Raw genomic sequence first — 17,762 nt, 5'->3', positions numbered from 1 at the left:
GTTTAAGGACACTTGATTCAAATATCTAAAGGTTTTAGTATGCTTCAAACTACAACGTTTGTACGAAGGTTCCTCCGAAAAACATCTCAAAGCTAAGGATACTTTCCAAAAGCACAAAAATGCCGCCTCACACTGGAAAGCTGGGCTTCAGATGCTGACTGATCATCCAACAAGCAATTTTTTTGGGCACACTTTGACTTTAACGGATACAAGTTATCTGTCACTTTCTATACAAAACACTAATACTAGAAAACATGGTGGATATTCACGCAAACCTGACCCTAATGGGGTTCAAAGCCTTGACCTCGGTGCTGGAAAAAGTGTCCCTCGCTTCATTTTAGACAAAAGATCTTGTAAGAGTGTCTTGAGGTATCACTTTTTCTGTGGGGTAGAGAATACACATGGTAGCAATGTTTGTGTGGTTATGATCCAATTATCCAAGGCCTTTGTTCCCAAGATGGTTGTGTCTCTACAGCTGATCATCGTTTCTGTCCCCAAAGCCTTGGTTAATATTTCAAAATGAACGAGTACACGGACATCTAAGGACACCAAAGACTAGTAGTACTTCTGTTTGTACTGTCAACTTGGAGGGCTCATCAAAACATGCGCATTAGATCGCTACGCTACCACTTACGAAACAAATGTGGGGTGCTGAAGATTTTAAATTTATATTGAGCAGAAATCTCAGAAGATGTTTTTTCCAAATGATGTTTTTCTCTATTATTACTCTCAGAACTATAATGATCTCGGTTGCCATCGACTTGTTGCCACACTCGCTTGTCCCTTCTGCTCCGTTCAAGATGACTGTGTTCAATTGAGCATCACAACACAAGGTGTGACTCAGCATTTTTGGAGTCAGTAATGAAATAGCTCAGGAACACTGTGACTCCGATGCTGTGCCAGCCTGCTTTCACCATGTTTACTTGACCCTACACTCTCTGTTTGTTGGATATCTCTCTTTTCAGTCCTCATTTTTCCCTCTTCTTCCCGGCTCTTTTTAACCACCTTTCTCACATTTCTTACCCACGTCTTTTCCTGCTCAAGATCCTTCTCTTTCCTTATATTTGCTTAGCTTCAACGCTACTCTTTGATCCCTTTTTCGTAGTCCTCTTCCTCCTCTACCTGCTTTTCCTCGACTCCTCTTCACTGCTCCTCCCCCTTGTTTACCTGTAGCTCTGTATCCACGGAGATGGCCACGGTTGTCACAGTGATCATGTTAAAACTAGGGCAGCCAGTTCTGAGAAACAAGGGATTCCCAATGATAAGTGCACTATTGTTCCCAAAAGGCTTTCTCACAAGTGCCACTCCACTCCCATGACACACTGGGGAAAAGACAGCAGATACACACTTGTACATGAAGGCACACATATGTACACACTCGAGAAGAAGTGGACACAAACTAGAGATGTCCCGATCCGATCACGTGATCGGGGATCGGAGCCGATCACGTGATTTTCAAAAGATCGGAATCGGGAGGAAAAAAATCGGGGATCGGGATTTTTTTTTTTTTTAAATACTTTTTTAAAATTTTGTATTCAATGTTACAAAACAAAAATGACCATGTTCAAGTCTTAAAGTCATCCTGAGGCCTTAGTTTTGGTTTCAAATTACAGAACATCATGTATGTGTTGCTTCTTTGGGGCTTGTTTTCATAGACCTGGTTGCTTATTTCTCTCAAATCTGGCAACAGAGTGGGCAGGGCGCAGTGTCTAATTGTAGCAGTAAGCTAACGAGTACTGAAAGCTTTATTTTGTTTTGATCCAATGCTGCAGAACTGAACTGATCCAATGCTGCTGTGAAAGAAAGAAGCTATATCCATGTTGGATAGAATATCCAATTTAAATAAAAAAATAACCTTAAGGGACAACTTGAATGCTTTTTTGCTTTTTTTTCTCTTAATGCATTGCATAAAGATCGGATCGGGAAAAATCGGTATCGGCAAATTGTCAAAATCAAATGATCGGAATCGGATCGGGAGCAAAAAAAGGTGATCGGGACATCCCTAACACAAACTGTACGCCACATACATACAGTGTGTCCACACACAGCTACATACCAAGGATTCTATAGTAAATAGAAGCAGCATGGGATGAAGAATCTTTACACAAGGTTGTCAGCTGCTGCCAGATATCTGAAAATGCAGCTTTTCACCTGAATAGAATGTCATTGGAGTCTTATTTTAGCACTGTTCACATTTATTAAAGTTAGGGCCAACATTTTACAGTTACAAGAAACATCTACTTTTCTATTGCAATACAATACAAGTGGTTTTATCCAACAAGTGCAATATTTGTCGGAAGATTCAACATTACCTGATTAAATTGTGCATTTTTCTGGCTGATGAACACTACGTCTACATCACATAGACAAATCATGAGTCCTACAGAACATTTTAAAATGCGCTAGATGAGATCTTTGAACATTTTAATTTGTACTCCGGTAAGCATTAGATCAATTGTTAAAGTTCAGCTTCCTATCGTGTGTTTTATACCGAGCCCCTAAATGGACATGAAAGAAAAAGAAAAAGAAAAACAGAGAGAGAAAAAAAAAGTCAGGATAACGGGTTAGTATCTCGTGCGCACGAGATACTAACTTGTGCGCGCGAGAAACTTTCTCGTGCGCACGAGATGTTTTTGGGGAGAAAGTTACCGGTGCGCCAAGGAGGAAGTGAAGCGCACAGGAAACAACCATTTCATTGCACACTGTTATGTTTACGTGGGGAAATGACAGTGCATTATTTGAGATATATTTCGTACTCAGACTTCACTTTAAAAATAAAGTCAGGAAAACGGATTCGTTTCTATGTGGCGCACGAGAAACTAATCCATTTTCCTGACTTTATTTTTTTTCTTTCTCCCTTTTTTTTTTTTTTTCCATGTCCCTTTAGGGGCTCCGTAGTTTTAAGGTTTTTGTGAATGTAAATCACTAAGCAGTTGACCAATCACAGCAGAGCCGTCCAGCTAACCAATCAGAGCAGACTGGGCTCTGGTTTCAGACAGAGGGTGAAAAGAGGTGCTGCAACACAGGCAGTATGAGAAAAATAAAGAGCTTTTTGAACATTAAAGCGCCTAAACATGTCACAGTAGAGGCACAAAATACAAATATTAACCTTAAAATCTGCATTATAGGGCCCCTTTAAGACCACAATAATGATAAGAGTTTTAAACAAGGCCTATTCCAGTTGTTCACCACTCTGGGTCCGATGTCTCTTCAGTGCCCTGAGCTATGGATGAAACCAAGAGCAGCTGACACTAGAGATCCACAAAACCGTGATGAAGTCACTCGTCCATTTTTCACACATCCAAAGACATTCTATACACGATCAGCGCTCCCTCCGCCACTTAATTTTTTATATCCGCAGGGGCCTTGTTTGCCTCAAATTCATGGGAACGCTTGAGAGCTGAGGTCCTGTTACAGAAACCTGACTGACAAGAAGTCCTGCAGCTCTGTCAACCATGAGAACATTCACTCTCTTCACCTGTTTATTGTAAGGGCACAGGGGGTTGGAGCCTAGTATCCCACCATGCATTGTGCCAAAAGGAAACACCTCGGTCTGGTCGCCATCCATCACTGGGTTCACTCTTCGTTCTGCTGTATGTGACCTGGATGTCTTTGGACTGCGGGATAGTAACCGGAGCACCAAGTGAGAAGTTGTAAACTCTTCAAAGAATGGACAGAGCCCAGGAATTGGAAACATCTTGCTGTGTCCACAACACTGAGTCACAGTGCTTTCTTACTAGGACAACATATCGTGTGAAAACTTAGTCACTCTGGTTGATTTTCATGTTTATGGAAGTAATTTTCAACCTGGCTATTGTTGAACTTGTGAACACCTCTTAGACCTCTCAAAGTGAAAATTAAAATAAATAATTCCAAGGTTTTTCTCATAAATGAAGTGTAGTGCAGCAATGAAAGCAGTCCGATGGATGTGTTGAAGGTACAAACAAAGAGTGACACATGGGCTTCAGGAAAAGTTTAATCTGCTGACTACGCTCCCATTTGGTTGGCCAGGACATTGGTTTTGGACAAATTTGATGTGGGTCATGTAAACAGCACATTCATTTAAGATATTCTGAATTAGGCCTTATTCAGAATTTGATTATACCAGTATCATTCAGGTTTTCAGTAACACCTACACATAATTATCAGGGTTACGTAGAGGAAAGAGAAGTTAGGGGATACCCAAAGTCTTCTGAATACATTATATGGGAGCAATGAATGTTGGTACAAAATATCATTTCAATCCATCTAATTGTTGACGTTAAAACCCAATATCAACAGAGTGGTGCGGTTATTACCTTTTTTTGTAGGCCAACCTGGAAGCTAGCATTGCAACGAGTTCTTGGACAAAAATCAATGGGATTCTTCCATTGGATTTCGGTGCATCACAGAAAATACGCTCTGTGTCCATCACACGTTTATGATACTTAACGAGTTTTGCTTAGCAGGATAATCGCCACATATTAACATCACATTGTGATTTTTAAAGCGTACATGCAAACGACAGAAGTAAAAAGCTAGCTTTAAAAGAACTACATCGCGGTCGCATGGCTTAGCTTAAGGAAGACTTGTGTTCAAAGTAATGATATTTATTTAGTCACTTGTTATCAGCTGCCGTTTTTTTGACACATAGAAGCTTCACAGATTCACCAGTGGGGTATTTTCTAATGTATTTTATGTCGTGGAATAAAATGTTTCAATCTCCTAACCTTGCGTTAACCACAGACCATTTTGTAGGCTTCTAACCACAAACAAGTGGTCTTGACTTCAAGACGAGGGAAAATGAAGAGGTAAAATGCTAAGTCATGTCAGAGCGGGGGCATTTAGGTGGGATTATGAACTGATTCTCGGTCCCTGGTTTGAATAAAGTCTAGACCTAAGTTATTGCTCCAGCCTAGTATTTTCATAAAACTAAATTTGAAACCTACAGAAAGGATTTATAGGATGGTTTCATATTACTTTCCTCCAAAGGGAAAACCACAGAAATCCTGTTAAACAATACAGCAGTGTGCTCTTTCATCGTGGGAAAAAAACACCTGACAAAATGTCACCCTGATACTATCATATCATATCATCTTCTTGGCTATTTCTTCACATGTTCCAAAACTACGAGAAACTAAGAATGAAGAGCAACACGCCGTTCTACAAGTAATGTTGTGTTTGGACTAATATTTCCCGAAAATACTCCTCTCATAATGCGGGAGAAACAGATACCCGCCACGGGGCAGGAATGAGCGCCAGGTCAATGAATCCTTTGATCACGTTACAAGCTTGTAAAAAGACAGCAACGATTAAGATCCCTATCTTGGTTTTTCCTCCCTCTCTGCACACACACTCACTCTTACATCCCCTTTAATCCTTCCGTTCTTCTCACCTTCCTCTCACTTTTGGTTTTCTCTCTCATCTTTGCCTTTCCAACCACTCTCGCACTTAGAATTAGAGACATGACGGATAAATTGCTCTGTTTTGGTACTATAAAGAAATCACAGTTACCTCGGTTCACCTGCTGAGGTTGTTTATGTTTGGGAGCTTAGCAGCAGCAGCAGGCTTTGTAGCCCTGCTTGGATTTAATCTCAGGGATCTGTGTGTGTGTTCCTTGTGTTCTCGTGTGTGTTTTTGATTCCTCTCTGATGTCTCTGAATGTTTCTTACAGCGTGTCCTGCCGACCTAGAACAATGAGTTCCTTTACGGTGCTTGGTAACTGCAGCCGGTTCCCACCAGACGCTCAGCCAGGTACTCCTCTCAGTGTTTCATGAACGCTGAGCCAGGCCAGTGGAAAGTCCCTGTGGAGGCACTGCTCTGGGAAACAGAGAGCAGGAGGCCTCCAGAGTGAGCCGTCAGGCATCCTGCACCCCCCAGGGCTGACAAGAAGGACAGTTTCACAACACAAGAACATAAACATGGTTCAGGGCAAAGGACACAGGCACGGGATACATCTTTACGTATTGTCGTATTGATATTCTGTCCACTGAAACAAATGTAACATTTGTGATATTGGCTATATAAATAAACATTGATTGATTGGTTGATCTTTCTACTGCATCCAACACAATGATTAAAATAGTGGTGTCAACCCATTAACACATTTGATTGCATCAATCACAATAGTAATCAGCAATTAATCATGATCAATTCAGTTTAAAATACCAGTTTTCACATGTGTTTTGTGGGACGTTGGAATAATGAGATGCACGACAAACTGGTAGCAGAAATCAGAGGGTTTTTACTTCATTATAACATGATTTTTTTATGATTTGCATAAAGCCTGACCATTTTCCGACACTTAACTAACGCCGCTGTGATCACCCTCTGTATGATGTGCGCCAAAAAGGGAAAATGCGGGTATGGTAGGTTTTTTCGCTCTCACTATCATATTGCAACACTATCCCTTCCTTTACAGGAGGAAGTTGAGGTCAAACTTGGTAATGTGATTAATTTGCAGATTAATCGCCAGCATTAAACGTTGACAGTCCCACTTCAATTTACATTTGCAAACCAATCAAAACTGAGCTATTAACTTGAAAACAACTTAATTAATAACCAGTGGCGAGCCGTGACTTTTATACCTAGGCCCTCTGACCCTCCCTTCCCTCGAAGAAAAAAAGAAAAAAAAAGTGTTATTACGTCACAGCGTATACTGCAGCGGAATATCAAAACAACGACCCGGGATGCAAAACAACACCATTTATATAAACACCTATCATGACAGGGCACCCACAGCCAAGTAACAATTAAAAATGAATTAAGTCGGCACGGCGGCCCACATTGAAAATGGCTTAGGCCTACCTTTGATGATCAAATCACTCAAACACAAAGTCCATCCTCCTGTCCTTTTGGGGTCATGCAGCTGATCCTTTGCCACTCCATTTTATCATAGTAACTCAATCTTGAAAATGACTCGGTTAATAATTTAGCAACGATGTCATCACTATCACTGACATCATGAGCCATCATGAACGAATTTATGCTAATCATAAATCTATCGATCATAAATCTATCGATTAGATTTATGATTCGAAAATTATAAAAGTAATAGACATGTGGATGTGGACATTATCCGGCTGCGCAAAACGTGCATTTATCTAACAGGTTCGTTCCACAGACCTTATTTTGAGCTATTTTCCAAAATCCTATGGAGAAATTCCATTGCTTTTTTGTCGAGGGAACCCGTGCGCAGCTTACTTCCGGATTTTAGTACGCGTCACTGTACCACTCTATAACACTCATGCATAAACTTCACAGCGGGTGAAACTTGTGATAAAGTCCGCGAAAATAAAGCCCACCCATTTAGAGGGAAGATATGATTGGTCAATTGTACTGTCATTTTACATTACTCTCTCGTTGAGTTACTATAGCGCGCCCTCTGTGAATTTACAGCAGGACCACCTATCAGCTTCTGTCTTCACAAAAAATAGTTTTTTTTTTTAATGTTTTCAAATAAGATTTTTTAGAATATCTTAGGCTCGCCGCTGTTAATAACCCTGTGCTGACCGTCAAAACAAGAGATGCTAAAATGTGTCATGGAAAATACAGCTCAAACTAATCTCTGACTTCGACACAGATCAACACAACTATACTAAACTTAATCCCACCGCATCTCCAGACAAAACATATTTCTTTAGCCAGCAAAGATGTGAAATTCTTCAGGCAGCTACAAGAGAAAATGAAAAACACATTTTTGCTTTTGTAAGCTTTTTCTATAAGCTTTTGAACACAACAACATAGACACATTCATCCAACTACTACTGTTTATCTGTGTTTTATTTCACATCAATGTTATCTGCAAATCTGCTAAGGAACATTTAACAACTGACTTATTTTTGCTCCATTACTTCATTTGTTCTCCTTTCCCATACAGTTTGAATGAACTGTTTCACTTTAGGGTCCAATAGACTGTGAGTCCAAGTCCAACAGAGGATATGTGTTACCTTTCGTAAGCATGCACAGACTCGAGCAAGGTGACATCCAGAACTAAAACTTGCATGCATTAAAACACAATCATGGACATGTCACCAGCAAACTGAAACCATGTCCTTATTCAGAGGGTTAGTTGCTTGGACATTAACACAATGAGAGAAGTAGTGTGAAGTGTAGTAGCCTAGCACTGGTGTGATGCTTTTCTTCTCCTTGTCTTGGTCCCGGTGCTGCCTGTGTGGGTGCCACCCACCCACCCATCTGTGCCCATCGGAGGCCCTCTAGCCCAGAGTCCATCTGGCATCTTCCTCTGTGTCTGTCGAGTTGTCGCCTCTCACGGCCGCCAGCCTTAACGTGCCAGCACTTTATTCACAGATTTCACAGAAGCTCTGAACGCAGTGTACTTAACTGAAGGTTTTACATTAACAATATACTTGTACATACGTTCACTCAAACACAATAATTTAAGTCATAACTACACGGCTCCCCCATTGCTTTGAAACAAAGTTTCCTACCACAGAATTCTTTGATTTTACACAAAAAATCTTTCTTTACACCTCGAATTTGCCACCTAACTAGAACTGATGCTTGTTTCACAGATCCACATTATTATTTTGCATAGTTACACTGTGACTGAAAAGTTTGATGAATACATACATATTAGGTCAACGACTCCCATTTGATAAGATTTCCCTTCAGGGACCTTGATCTGAAAAAAATGTGGTTGTTGGAAGTGGTTAAGACCAGAATTCTATGAGGATAGTCTGACTATTACAGTTTTTACACAAGTTTACAAGGAGGTTAGCGGTTTAATAAGTTCCTAGCGTTGGAAACAGTAGCTACACATTAAAATGTTCACTGCTCTGAAAATCCTACTTTAAGGATTTTAACGATTATGTATGCTTATCTCTCAATATTGCTATGGACTGAATATGAAGCTAGCGCCAGCAGGCTATTAGCTAGCTTAGCATTAACGCTTGAAACAGGTAGCCTTTTGTCGATGAAACAAATGTATATGGTGGTTAAAAGTAAGCTTTGATTAGATGTACCAATATGTGGGATTATACTTTGAATATAAATGTCTGCTGAAGTCTTAATATTTATATGGACTATCCTCTAAATATGAAGCTAGAGCCAGCAGGTGTTTAGCTTTGCTTAGCATGCACGCTGGAAACAGGTAGCCTTGTTTGAATTAAACAAAAATATAACCTGTTAATAAATTAGCGTAACATATGCTGATTAGTGGGTTTAACTTTGGACAAATTTAGCCCGCACTCTCTACTTTCAAACTTTATACAAAGCTAAGCTAACTGCAGACTAATTCGAGATTCATAATTAGCTTTCATAATTAGCTTTCATAATTAGCGATTTCCGAGGCATTGGCACCTAGAGTTAAAAACAGCTTAAGCACAACAGTGGTGGATTAAATATTGTTTGTGTATCCACCACGCAAAATAATCTTACCGCTCTAAGCAATAAAAAAAAGAACTATGGTGAAGTATTAGTGACAGAAATGACAGATGCCCCTTCTATCAACACTGCATCTTCTTTATTTAAGATACTCTTTCTTTTTAATGCTTTGGACACAAATGATTCATAGTCCTAGGTTATATATATACTGTATATAGTGTCCAAACCTTAATGACTTTTGGCCAGTTGAAGTCCAAAAGTGCCAAGTCATTTAAAGTGGACATGCTATATTTGAATAATATAGTGTAGGACCATACCTATATAAGGCATATTTATACTTTTTATTTTTCAAAATACCAAACAGATCATGCATTTTAGCCATTCCTCATTTCGCTCAATTTAACACTGTCTTTTCATGGGCTGATTCTGTGAGAACAGCACCATCTACAGGCCTGGCATATGTACTACAGCGTCTCCAGCGCTTTCGAACGGCAATGTCCGTGGCTGTCTCCTCCTGATTGGTGGAGTTGGCCCAATAGCCGTAGCGCCACTTCTGTGACGTCATAGAAGTGTTCAAATCTGGATCAGTCTGTATCAGATCCGTTGCAGCCCCTTTTTAAGAGATTTGGGTATGGAGGAAAATAGAGAGGGTTGTGTTTTCTGACACTTGGTGAGTTCCCTGGAACACCGGGGAAACATATTCATGTATAAAAGACGTACAAAAGTGCATTTTGCATGATAGGTCACCTTTAACTCAGAGACCTTTTTCCTCGCGCGTCGCTACCAAGCAGTGGAATCTTCATAGAGTCAAACTAAGTGTCAGTGATGGATGATATTAACCAGCCTTTGGGATCAGACTTCATCTAAAGGAGACAACAGTATGGCATATGCCCCGCTACATTTAATTAGGATTTCATGGTGAAAGTGGATGAGACCTCACTATAGTATTTAGTGTGAGCAGAAGGGATCCTGATGAAGACAAGTTGCCGGTTATTTGCATGTCAAAGAGCCTGGAGACACAAAGACAATGGAGGATTAACAGCGACGCATATAGAAACACAGCTGTCAACGTATTGAGTCTGACACCAGCAGCCATTTATAGCTCTTTGTTTTATTACCAGGGGGCCACGGTGCATGTAAGGAATTAAGTTTTAGATTGAAAGAGGAGCCTTTAGCTATTCCGCCATTCCCTCACTGAAAGCGAAGGGGCCCTGGTTCAATCCCCACTAAATGACGAATTATAATATCTGCTCTTATGCTAAGCTAAGCTAACTTGTTGAAATACTGTAGACTCGAAATGTCCAAAGCCAAAAAATACATTAACATTTAGGTCTCTTAAAACAATATTTTTTAAACCTAACCAATAATACGGGAATGTCTTAACTTGTCCGTTGCATACCTTGATCAAGATGAATATTCCAAAGGGAAATCTAGAAAATTAAGTCTACTCCTTTTCCCCAAGCGTATAAATCAGTCTGCTCTCCGTGAATTAGATCTCGGAGAAGATTTAAGAGCCAGCTGTCTTATGAAGTATTCAATCCATATGTCTACACTCCAGTCAGATTGGAAGCAGCCAGTGAAGAATATTTTGACATGTGTAAAATAATCTTACGTTTTTTTTTGCAACAGGATAACAGATTTAAAATGGAATTCAAATGATTTTTGTTATTTTGAATGCTCTTACTTTTTGGAGTGGGAGTTAAGAAAATATATCTTGATGAATATGTGGAGATGTTTTTTTGGATATGGATTAGGTTTTTTTCAGTAATTGTTTTATTCACTTGTTCTCTTTTTTCGTCGTCGGCCCATTTTGGACACTGCCTTTAACTCTAACATGCTTTGCTTTGTATTTTGTTGTTTCCTTCTCAGATATCCCATGAATAAAAGCATCAATCAATTAACTATTAGGCGTGATGTATAAAAAGCATAACTCTCATGGAGGTTTTGGTTACTTCCATCCTCCAAAAATCCTTTATGTCTGTCTATCTTGTAGAAATAAAACATTTAAAGGCTACCAATCCTGATATAGATTATATATAACAGGCAAAAGCAAATTGCAAAAACACACCAGAGGGGGCAGCACTTTCCCAGAAACCACAAAAAACACTTACTCCAGCTTCCTCGAAACCCTTCACACACTATAGATATACACACACACCATGCCATCAGCCTGTTACTCATACTTTCCTGCATCACAATAACAGACCATGTTATTGTATTGTTGGTAGGCAAGCAAGAGGCTTGAAATGGAAAATAAATCGTTTATATTTAAATGTCTTCATGTGTGTAAAAGTGTGTGATGATGCATGACATCCCCAATCTCTCTTTCTTTTGTCTTTGCCAGCATCCCCCCCACCCCCAGCTGTCTCTTATCAGCCTTGTGCTTACTGCAGGTTGTCCTCCAGCTAAAGGCTATTACTACAGGCAGTCTAAATGAACCAAGGGCTTTATTGGACATGTGTACTAGTCTCGAGGGAGTGCTGTCGTACCCGTAGGTGAAGAAAGATAAGCTGTATTTTGCTATAGTATTTGTGGTTTTTACTAAATGTTCAGGTTTAAAACTCAAGTACAACACCATGTTCAAAATGAGCAAGACACCAGACGTATTTCTGTACATAAAAATGGGAGTTTAATTGAAACTTTTGTATAAAAAAAATAGCAATATCCATCCTTAACAGCCATGAGTCACAGCTAAAGTGAAAGGTCTCCGATATGAGGCTGTGACGACTACTGTTCCACCCGGTGTTCATCTTTCCATAGAACTCAAAATTAATCTTGACAGTACAGAAAGCAGATGATATCTCTGATGATTAGCCATTCAACATTACCAACAGTCTTTTCTTTTTTAAAGTAGTTAAATAACATTCAAATGCTCGGTTTCAAATTTAAGTAAACTTGTTTTATTCTGCTTTACATCGACAACTGCTTCAGTGCATCCTCCACATCTAAAAAAACTAAAACCCATGTCGAAATGTAAAAATAAGTTATAGGAATGCAAAACAGGGGCAAAGTAGCATATGTAAAATTTAGAGGGGGTTTTAAGCATAGACAATAAATAAATAAATAACCACAGAGTGTGGAATGTCTACATGTTTACAAATAAATTAAATGCAAACGGGGAGGAAAAATAATGTACACACAAAAAGAGAAAAAAAAATACACTGTACAATATTTGAAAAAAGAAAAATACATAATTGAGACCATGAATATTGCATTGATTGTGCATTTCACACCCCAAAACCCTGAGGGAGGCCAGGGGCGGGGCCACGTAGTGTCAAGCAGTGAGATGGCGGGAGGCAAAAAGAAAAGTCAAGAGGGCCGCACACCCCATAACAGGCATGGTGGGCGGGGTGGGGGTGAGGGTGTGTAGACATTCAGAAAAGACAGGATCCAGTTTCCAAACACCTGTTCAGGCTATTGAGTGAGTGAGCAGCGTTAAAGAGAGCGACAAAGAGTTGAGTTTTTCAAGTATTCCATTGTCAGGGGGAGCCCTCACCTCTTTCTCTCCGAGCTAATGCTATCTTTGCCTCAAGGCTGGTCGTCTCACAGTGATGGAGAAGAGGGAAAAAGAAGCCCCTCCTCCCATCAGAGCACAGGCAACGTAGCCACCGGGCCATGGGGCAAAAACAAAAAGTTGTTGTCAAACCGCCCCCCCAAACACACACACAGAAAAGCAGCTTTCGAAAAAAAGGCACTACAAAATCAAAACATTTAAATAAAAATGATTTTTCTCCAAGCTCTATGAGAGCAGCCATGTCTGAATAGGAGGGCCTTGCCAGCTGCAAACCCAGCCTAGTAACAAAACGAGTAAAATAAAGTTTAAAAACAGGGAAGGGGAAAATAAATAGTGCTGGTAAGACCGCCCATACTGAATTTTTTTTCCCTATTAGGAAACAATAATCAACTGAATGAAGAATAAAAAGAGGGGATGGGGGAAAATAAGATTAGGAAGAACAAATAGTAATAAATTAAAAAATTCCCGACAAAAGAGGAACATTAAAGTACATTTTTTCTCGCCGGAGCAGCGGTGTCAGACCCACTGATGGGCTACAGGCTGCCGGCCTTAAGTCCATTTCATCAAACCCCTTCCGTCCTAACCCCCTTCTTTCCCCACAAAGTCTTTCAGTCCAACAGAGCCCCCCTCAGAGGCTCTCCTTGCTCGAGCTTGTGCTTGACGAAGAGTCTGTGTTGATGGTCCTGAGGCGGATCTCCCCGGCGACAGGCTCCTCTTGTGACTCGGGAGATTCTGCCGTCGTTGTGGTCCTCATCCAGGGATGGTCGCAAATCTGCTCCAGGGTGGGCCGGTCTGAGGGCCGCAGGGCCAGGCACCATTTGATCATCTGCTGGCACTCTGGAGGAGGAGATAGAAAGAGTGATGAGGATGAGGATTTTCTTTCATTAGGCAGCACTGCATCTGACTCAATGTGTATGGATCAATGATATCCTAGTGTGTAGGAAGCACAGACAGCCAATAGAATGATCACATCATCTTTTACTGTACTAGGGCTGTTGCACAAAATGATAACATCTATTATATTTATCATTCATATATCTGTCTACCATTTTGTTTGTGAGGTATTCCACTGATGTAAAGGGCAAAACTATGAGGTGGATTTTGGGCTGTACCACTCATGGTGGCTAGGGGGCGACAGAGTCAGTGTGTATGTGTTTTGTGTTGTTATGGTTGACTTACCGGCTGAAACTCTTCTCCTGAAGTACAGTCTCCCTCTGAGGATCTCCTCGTCCTGCTCAAAGGGGATGTCTCCACACACCATGTCGTACAGCAGCACGCCTAGCGACCATACCGTCGCCGAGCGGCCATGGTATCTATGGAAGCGGATCCACTCTGGTGGGCTGTATACTCTGGTACCTAAAGAAAAAGAGGAGAAGAAAAAGTAGGGAGGTGAGTGATGTTATATAGTATGAAGCAGTACAACAAACACAAGAAGGCTCGTTTTTTTAAAGTTTGTGTGATATAATGAGAATATATAAGGCCTCAGTGCTCAAAATATAGGAACAGCAGATACATTTAATAAATAAAAAGTCCCAAAAAGATTGCATAATAGTAGTAATGCTTCCCTACTTCCTTATACCACTATAGTGACGTGCCTGCGTATACTCTCTCCCTCACTCCCTGTTTTCTCTCCCTCCCCCTCCCTTGTGGAAGGAGGAACTTGGATAACAAAAAAAGGCAACGCGAGCCCATCACGTGAAGCACGACTCGGGTTTCACAACAAACAGATGTTACGTGGCACTGACCTAATACCCACAAACTGTGACTCTTGCTAGCTTAAATAACAAAATAACGAAACCTCACCACCATCTCAAATGAGGATCAATCATGATATATATATATACACATAAAAAAAAAAAACGGGCACTAAGATGTATACACTAAGTCATACCTATCAATCCATAACATCACTACTAAAACACTGGATGCTTTTTAATTTGGCATCATCGGTTGTGATTATGATAAGACCCTAGGCAAGGAAAACCCTCGACCAAAAACAGACCACTGCGTCACACACTCGTGAACGCCTCCATATCTGAATATAGCTCAGCGGAGCATCAAGGGCAAACACTACCCAGCCCACACGGATATGTCTTCAAAACACCTAATTATAAATGCTTATAATACCAATGAACGCAAAAGGAGGAATGGGGTTGCTTACCATCAAAATCAGTGTAGACTGTGTCCTTGAGAATCGCCCCTGAGCCAAAGTCAATAAGCTTGAGCTCCCCGGTGCGCAGATCAACAAGCAGGTTTTCATCCTTGATGTCTCTGTGAACCACACCGCAGCTGTAGCAGTGTCTGACCGCCTCCAAAACCTGGCGGAAAAAGCCCCGAGCGGTGTCCTCGTCCAGGGCTCCCTTTTCGGTGATGAAGTCGAAAAGGTCCTTGACGAGCTCCGGCCTCTCCATGACGATCAGCCAGCCGTCCGCGCGCTCGTAATAGTCCAGCATTTTGATAACTCCGCGAAACGACGAGCTGACCTTCTTTAGCAGCAGGATCTCTAGAGGCACCATAGCACCGTTCTGTAATAAAATGAGGAATAATTAGATGGCCATTCTCCCTTTGAATTAAAAAAAAAAAAAAAAAACACAAAACCCCCACCATGCAGCAGGCAGGGGGGGAAACCAAAACAAACCACAGGAATGACTACTTACAATTGTGCCCCACTCGGTCACCCTCTCCTTTGCAACATGTTTCACAGCAACCTGAAATAAAACAGATGAAATATAAGCAATTGTTTGATTTGTTGTGGGGGGAAAGCATTGTATTTTGATCAAAGGACGCCCCGACTCTCATGGCAGCGGCACATGCAGCATCAAAACATAGATCCCGATCCTTACCGGTGTGCCATCAGAGATCCGGCTGCCGGCGTACACCGTCCCGAACCCTCCACTGCCCAACACCGAGCCCACCTGGTAAACCTTCTCGAAAGACTCCTTTTCCACTTTAACTGCAAATTAAAATGAATATTGTTAAGGTAAGTGCGACATTTTCACAACAAACCACCGCGTAGTGCGAGGTTTAAGTTGATAGCGTTCATTAAATAGCTTGCAAGGGTAGTATTAGGGTTAATAGGCTTCTTAAATAACTTTTCAATCAAATACAGGAGGTCGAAAAAAAGAAGTAACGTACCTGGCTGAAGCTGTATTTTCACTGGTAGATGGTCCATACTCGAAGGGTTGCAAATGTGCGAAAATGAACCAAACTTTGACAACAACATATTCACGCTGAAAAGCCGGCGTAGAGTATTCTTATTCAGCAGCTGAGAGTCCTAATAACCGATGTAGTCACACGAGAGAAATGCAGGTTCAGTAGAAATGGTGGTGCGGACCGTCTTGGTTTCAAGTGAATAGTATATATCCAGCCCAGCAGTGTATTAACTCCGCCGCACCGCACCCGGTAGAGTGGTCTCACGACCGTGGAGCCGTGCACCGATTCCCGAAAAGAGGCATTAAATCTGACTTCTGTGTCTTGACCGAAGCAAAAACAAACGAAAACAGTCCCCTGAAGTGATCAAAAAAGCCCGTGCACTCCGATGTGTATGGTAGCCGTATGGAGAGTGCGTTTAAAGGGCCTCCGCAGTGTGTTGTTATCCTGAAGAGTGGCTGCTGTCTGAGCTTTGGCGCGGTCTCCCAGAGCCAATATTTTGACGCGAGGTGGGATTCTGATATCCCTCCGCCTCCAATACAAGTCGACACGTTCGCTTAATTACAGCTCAAAACCGCCCCTTTTCATTAGATAAAACAAGACATGAAACCACTTGCTACATGTTGTGATTTTAAAATCCTTTTGTTGGATTTTTGTATCAAAATAATCATTTTTATAGCGCACTACTTTCTTGTAGTACGAGACGCCCATGAATACCTTGTCTGGAAGCTTTGCGCTGTGTTCACTATCGACTCGGGGGCACGACCAATAAGAAGCCGTATATAAATACCGTGTTTCGTATCACGACCAATCCAGAAAAAGTTTTTATAATAAAGCAGGCATTTGAGCGCACGTGGCGGCAATTCTGAGTCGCCCTAACCCCTCCCTTTCCTCCTGCAGCTCTGCAGTGAGACAGACAGAGATGTAAACTCACTTTTTTGTGTGATTCACCACAGATTGCTCTGTCTTCTCAAGTGAAAATGTATACCTTAAAATCCCTTGTGTTATTTGTTTACCTTTTGTAAACCAAAAATACAGTGCCTGTTGTTATCATCACACACTTGGGACCCATACTTTTGTAATTTTTTTAAGAAAGTTTGGGCAAATAACAAATATATTAATAATGTGGTTTTGTTATACATTTAAATCAACCTCTTCAAGTGTCCTAGCCAAGATAGGAATAACAATGAGTTAAAGGATAGCAAAATACACAAAATGTAATAAAAAACAAATCTAAAATGAAATGTCAGTTTCCTAAAACATGATTAAAACGTGTTATATCAACAACAATAATAATAATACTATTGACTGATAGAAACTGCTTCTCTGGCAGATTAAAACAGCCCAATAACTATCTAAAACGTTTTTCATACTCTAAATAATATAAAATATCGTTTAAGAGGCCCTCAAGACAGATGCTGGACATGCATTAGTGCAAAAGGTATTGATGACTGTCCAAAGATGACTGCAATACTTACATGAAACACAGGGATTTGAATTATGATAAAACTAAAAACAATGTCATAATTATGAAAACAAAATAGCACTTAAAAACACAATCAGGTGGCCAAGGTTTGGGAAGCCAGCTGTCCTTTTGCAGAAGGTACACTTTCCAGTCCTACTGTCACACATCTGACCTGACCTTGGCTCTCTGTGAACTCTCCACTTTGTATCTTCTGCTACCTCTGATAACCTGTGTGTGTGTGTGTGTGTGTGTGTGTGTGTGTGTGTGTGTGTGTGTGTGTGTGTGTGTGTGTGTGTGTGTGTGTGTGTG

The 17,762-nt window shown here is 40.8% G+C and overlaps 1 protein-coding gene across 1 annotated transcript; it reads right to left on the bottom strand.

Moving 5' to 3' along the window:
- Positions 1-12,233: 12,233 nt before the first annotated feature.
- LOC104953714 (serine/threonine-protein kinase pim-3) lies at positions 12,234-16,459 on the bottom strand. Its single transcript, XM_010780691.1, has 6 exons — positions 15,974-16,459; positions 15,682-15,791; positions 15,496-15,546; positions 15,000-15,363; positions 14,018-14,194; positions 12,234-13,675 (listed from the first exon to the last, which is right to left on the bottom strand). The coding sequence occupies exons 1-6, from the start codon at positions 16,059-16,061 to the stop codon at positions 13,467-13,469; spliced, it is 999 nt and encodes a 332-aa protein (XP_010778993.1). The 5' UTR covers positions 16,062-16,459; the 3' UTR covers positions 12,234-13,466.
- Positions 16,460-17,762: the final 1,303 nt, after the last annotated feature.

Source organism: Notothenia coriiceps, unplaced genomic scaffold (assembly GCF_000735185.1).
Source record: "Notothenia coriiceps isolate Sejong01 unplaced genomic scaffold, NC01 NC01_scaffold00022122, whole genome shotgun sequence".
Classification (NCBI taxonomy): domain Eukaryota; kingdom Metazoa; phylum Chordata; class Actinopteri; order Perciformes; family Nototheniidae; genus Notothenia; species Notothenia coriiceps.
The sequence above is the reverse complement of the archived record's forward strand: the minus strand, read 5'-3'. Positions and strand labels throughout refer to the sequence as shown.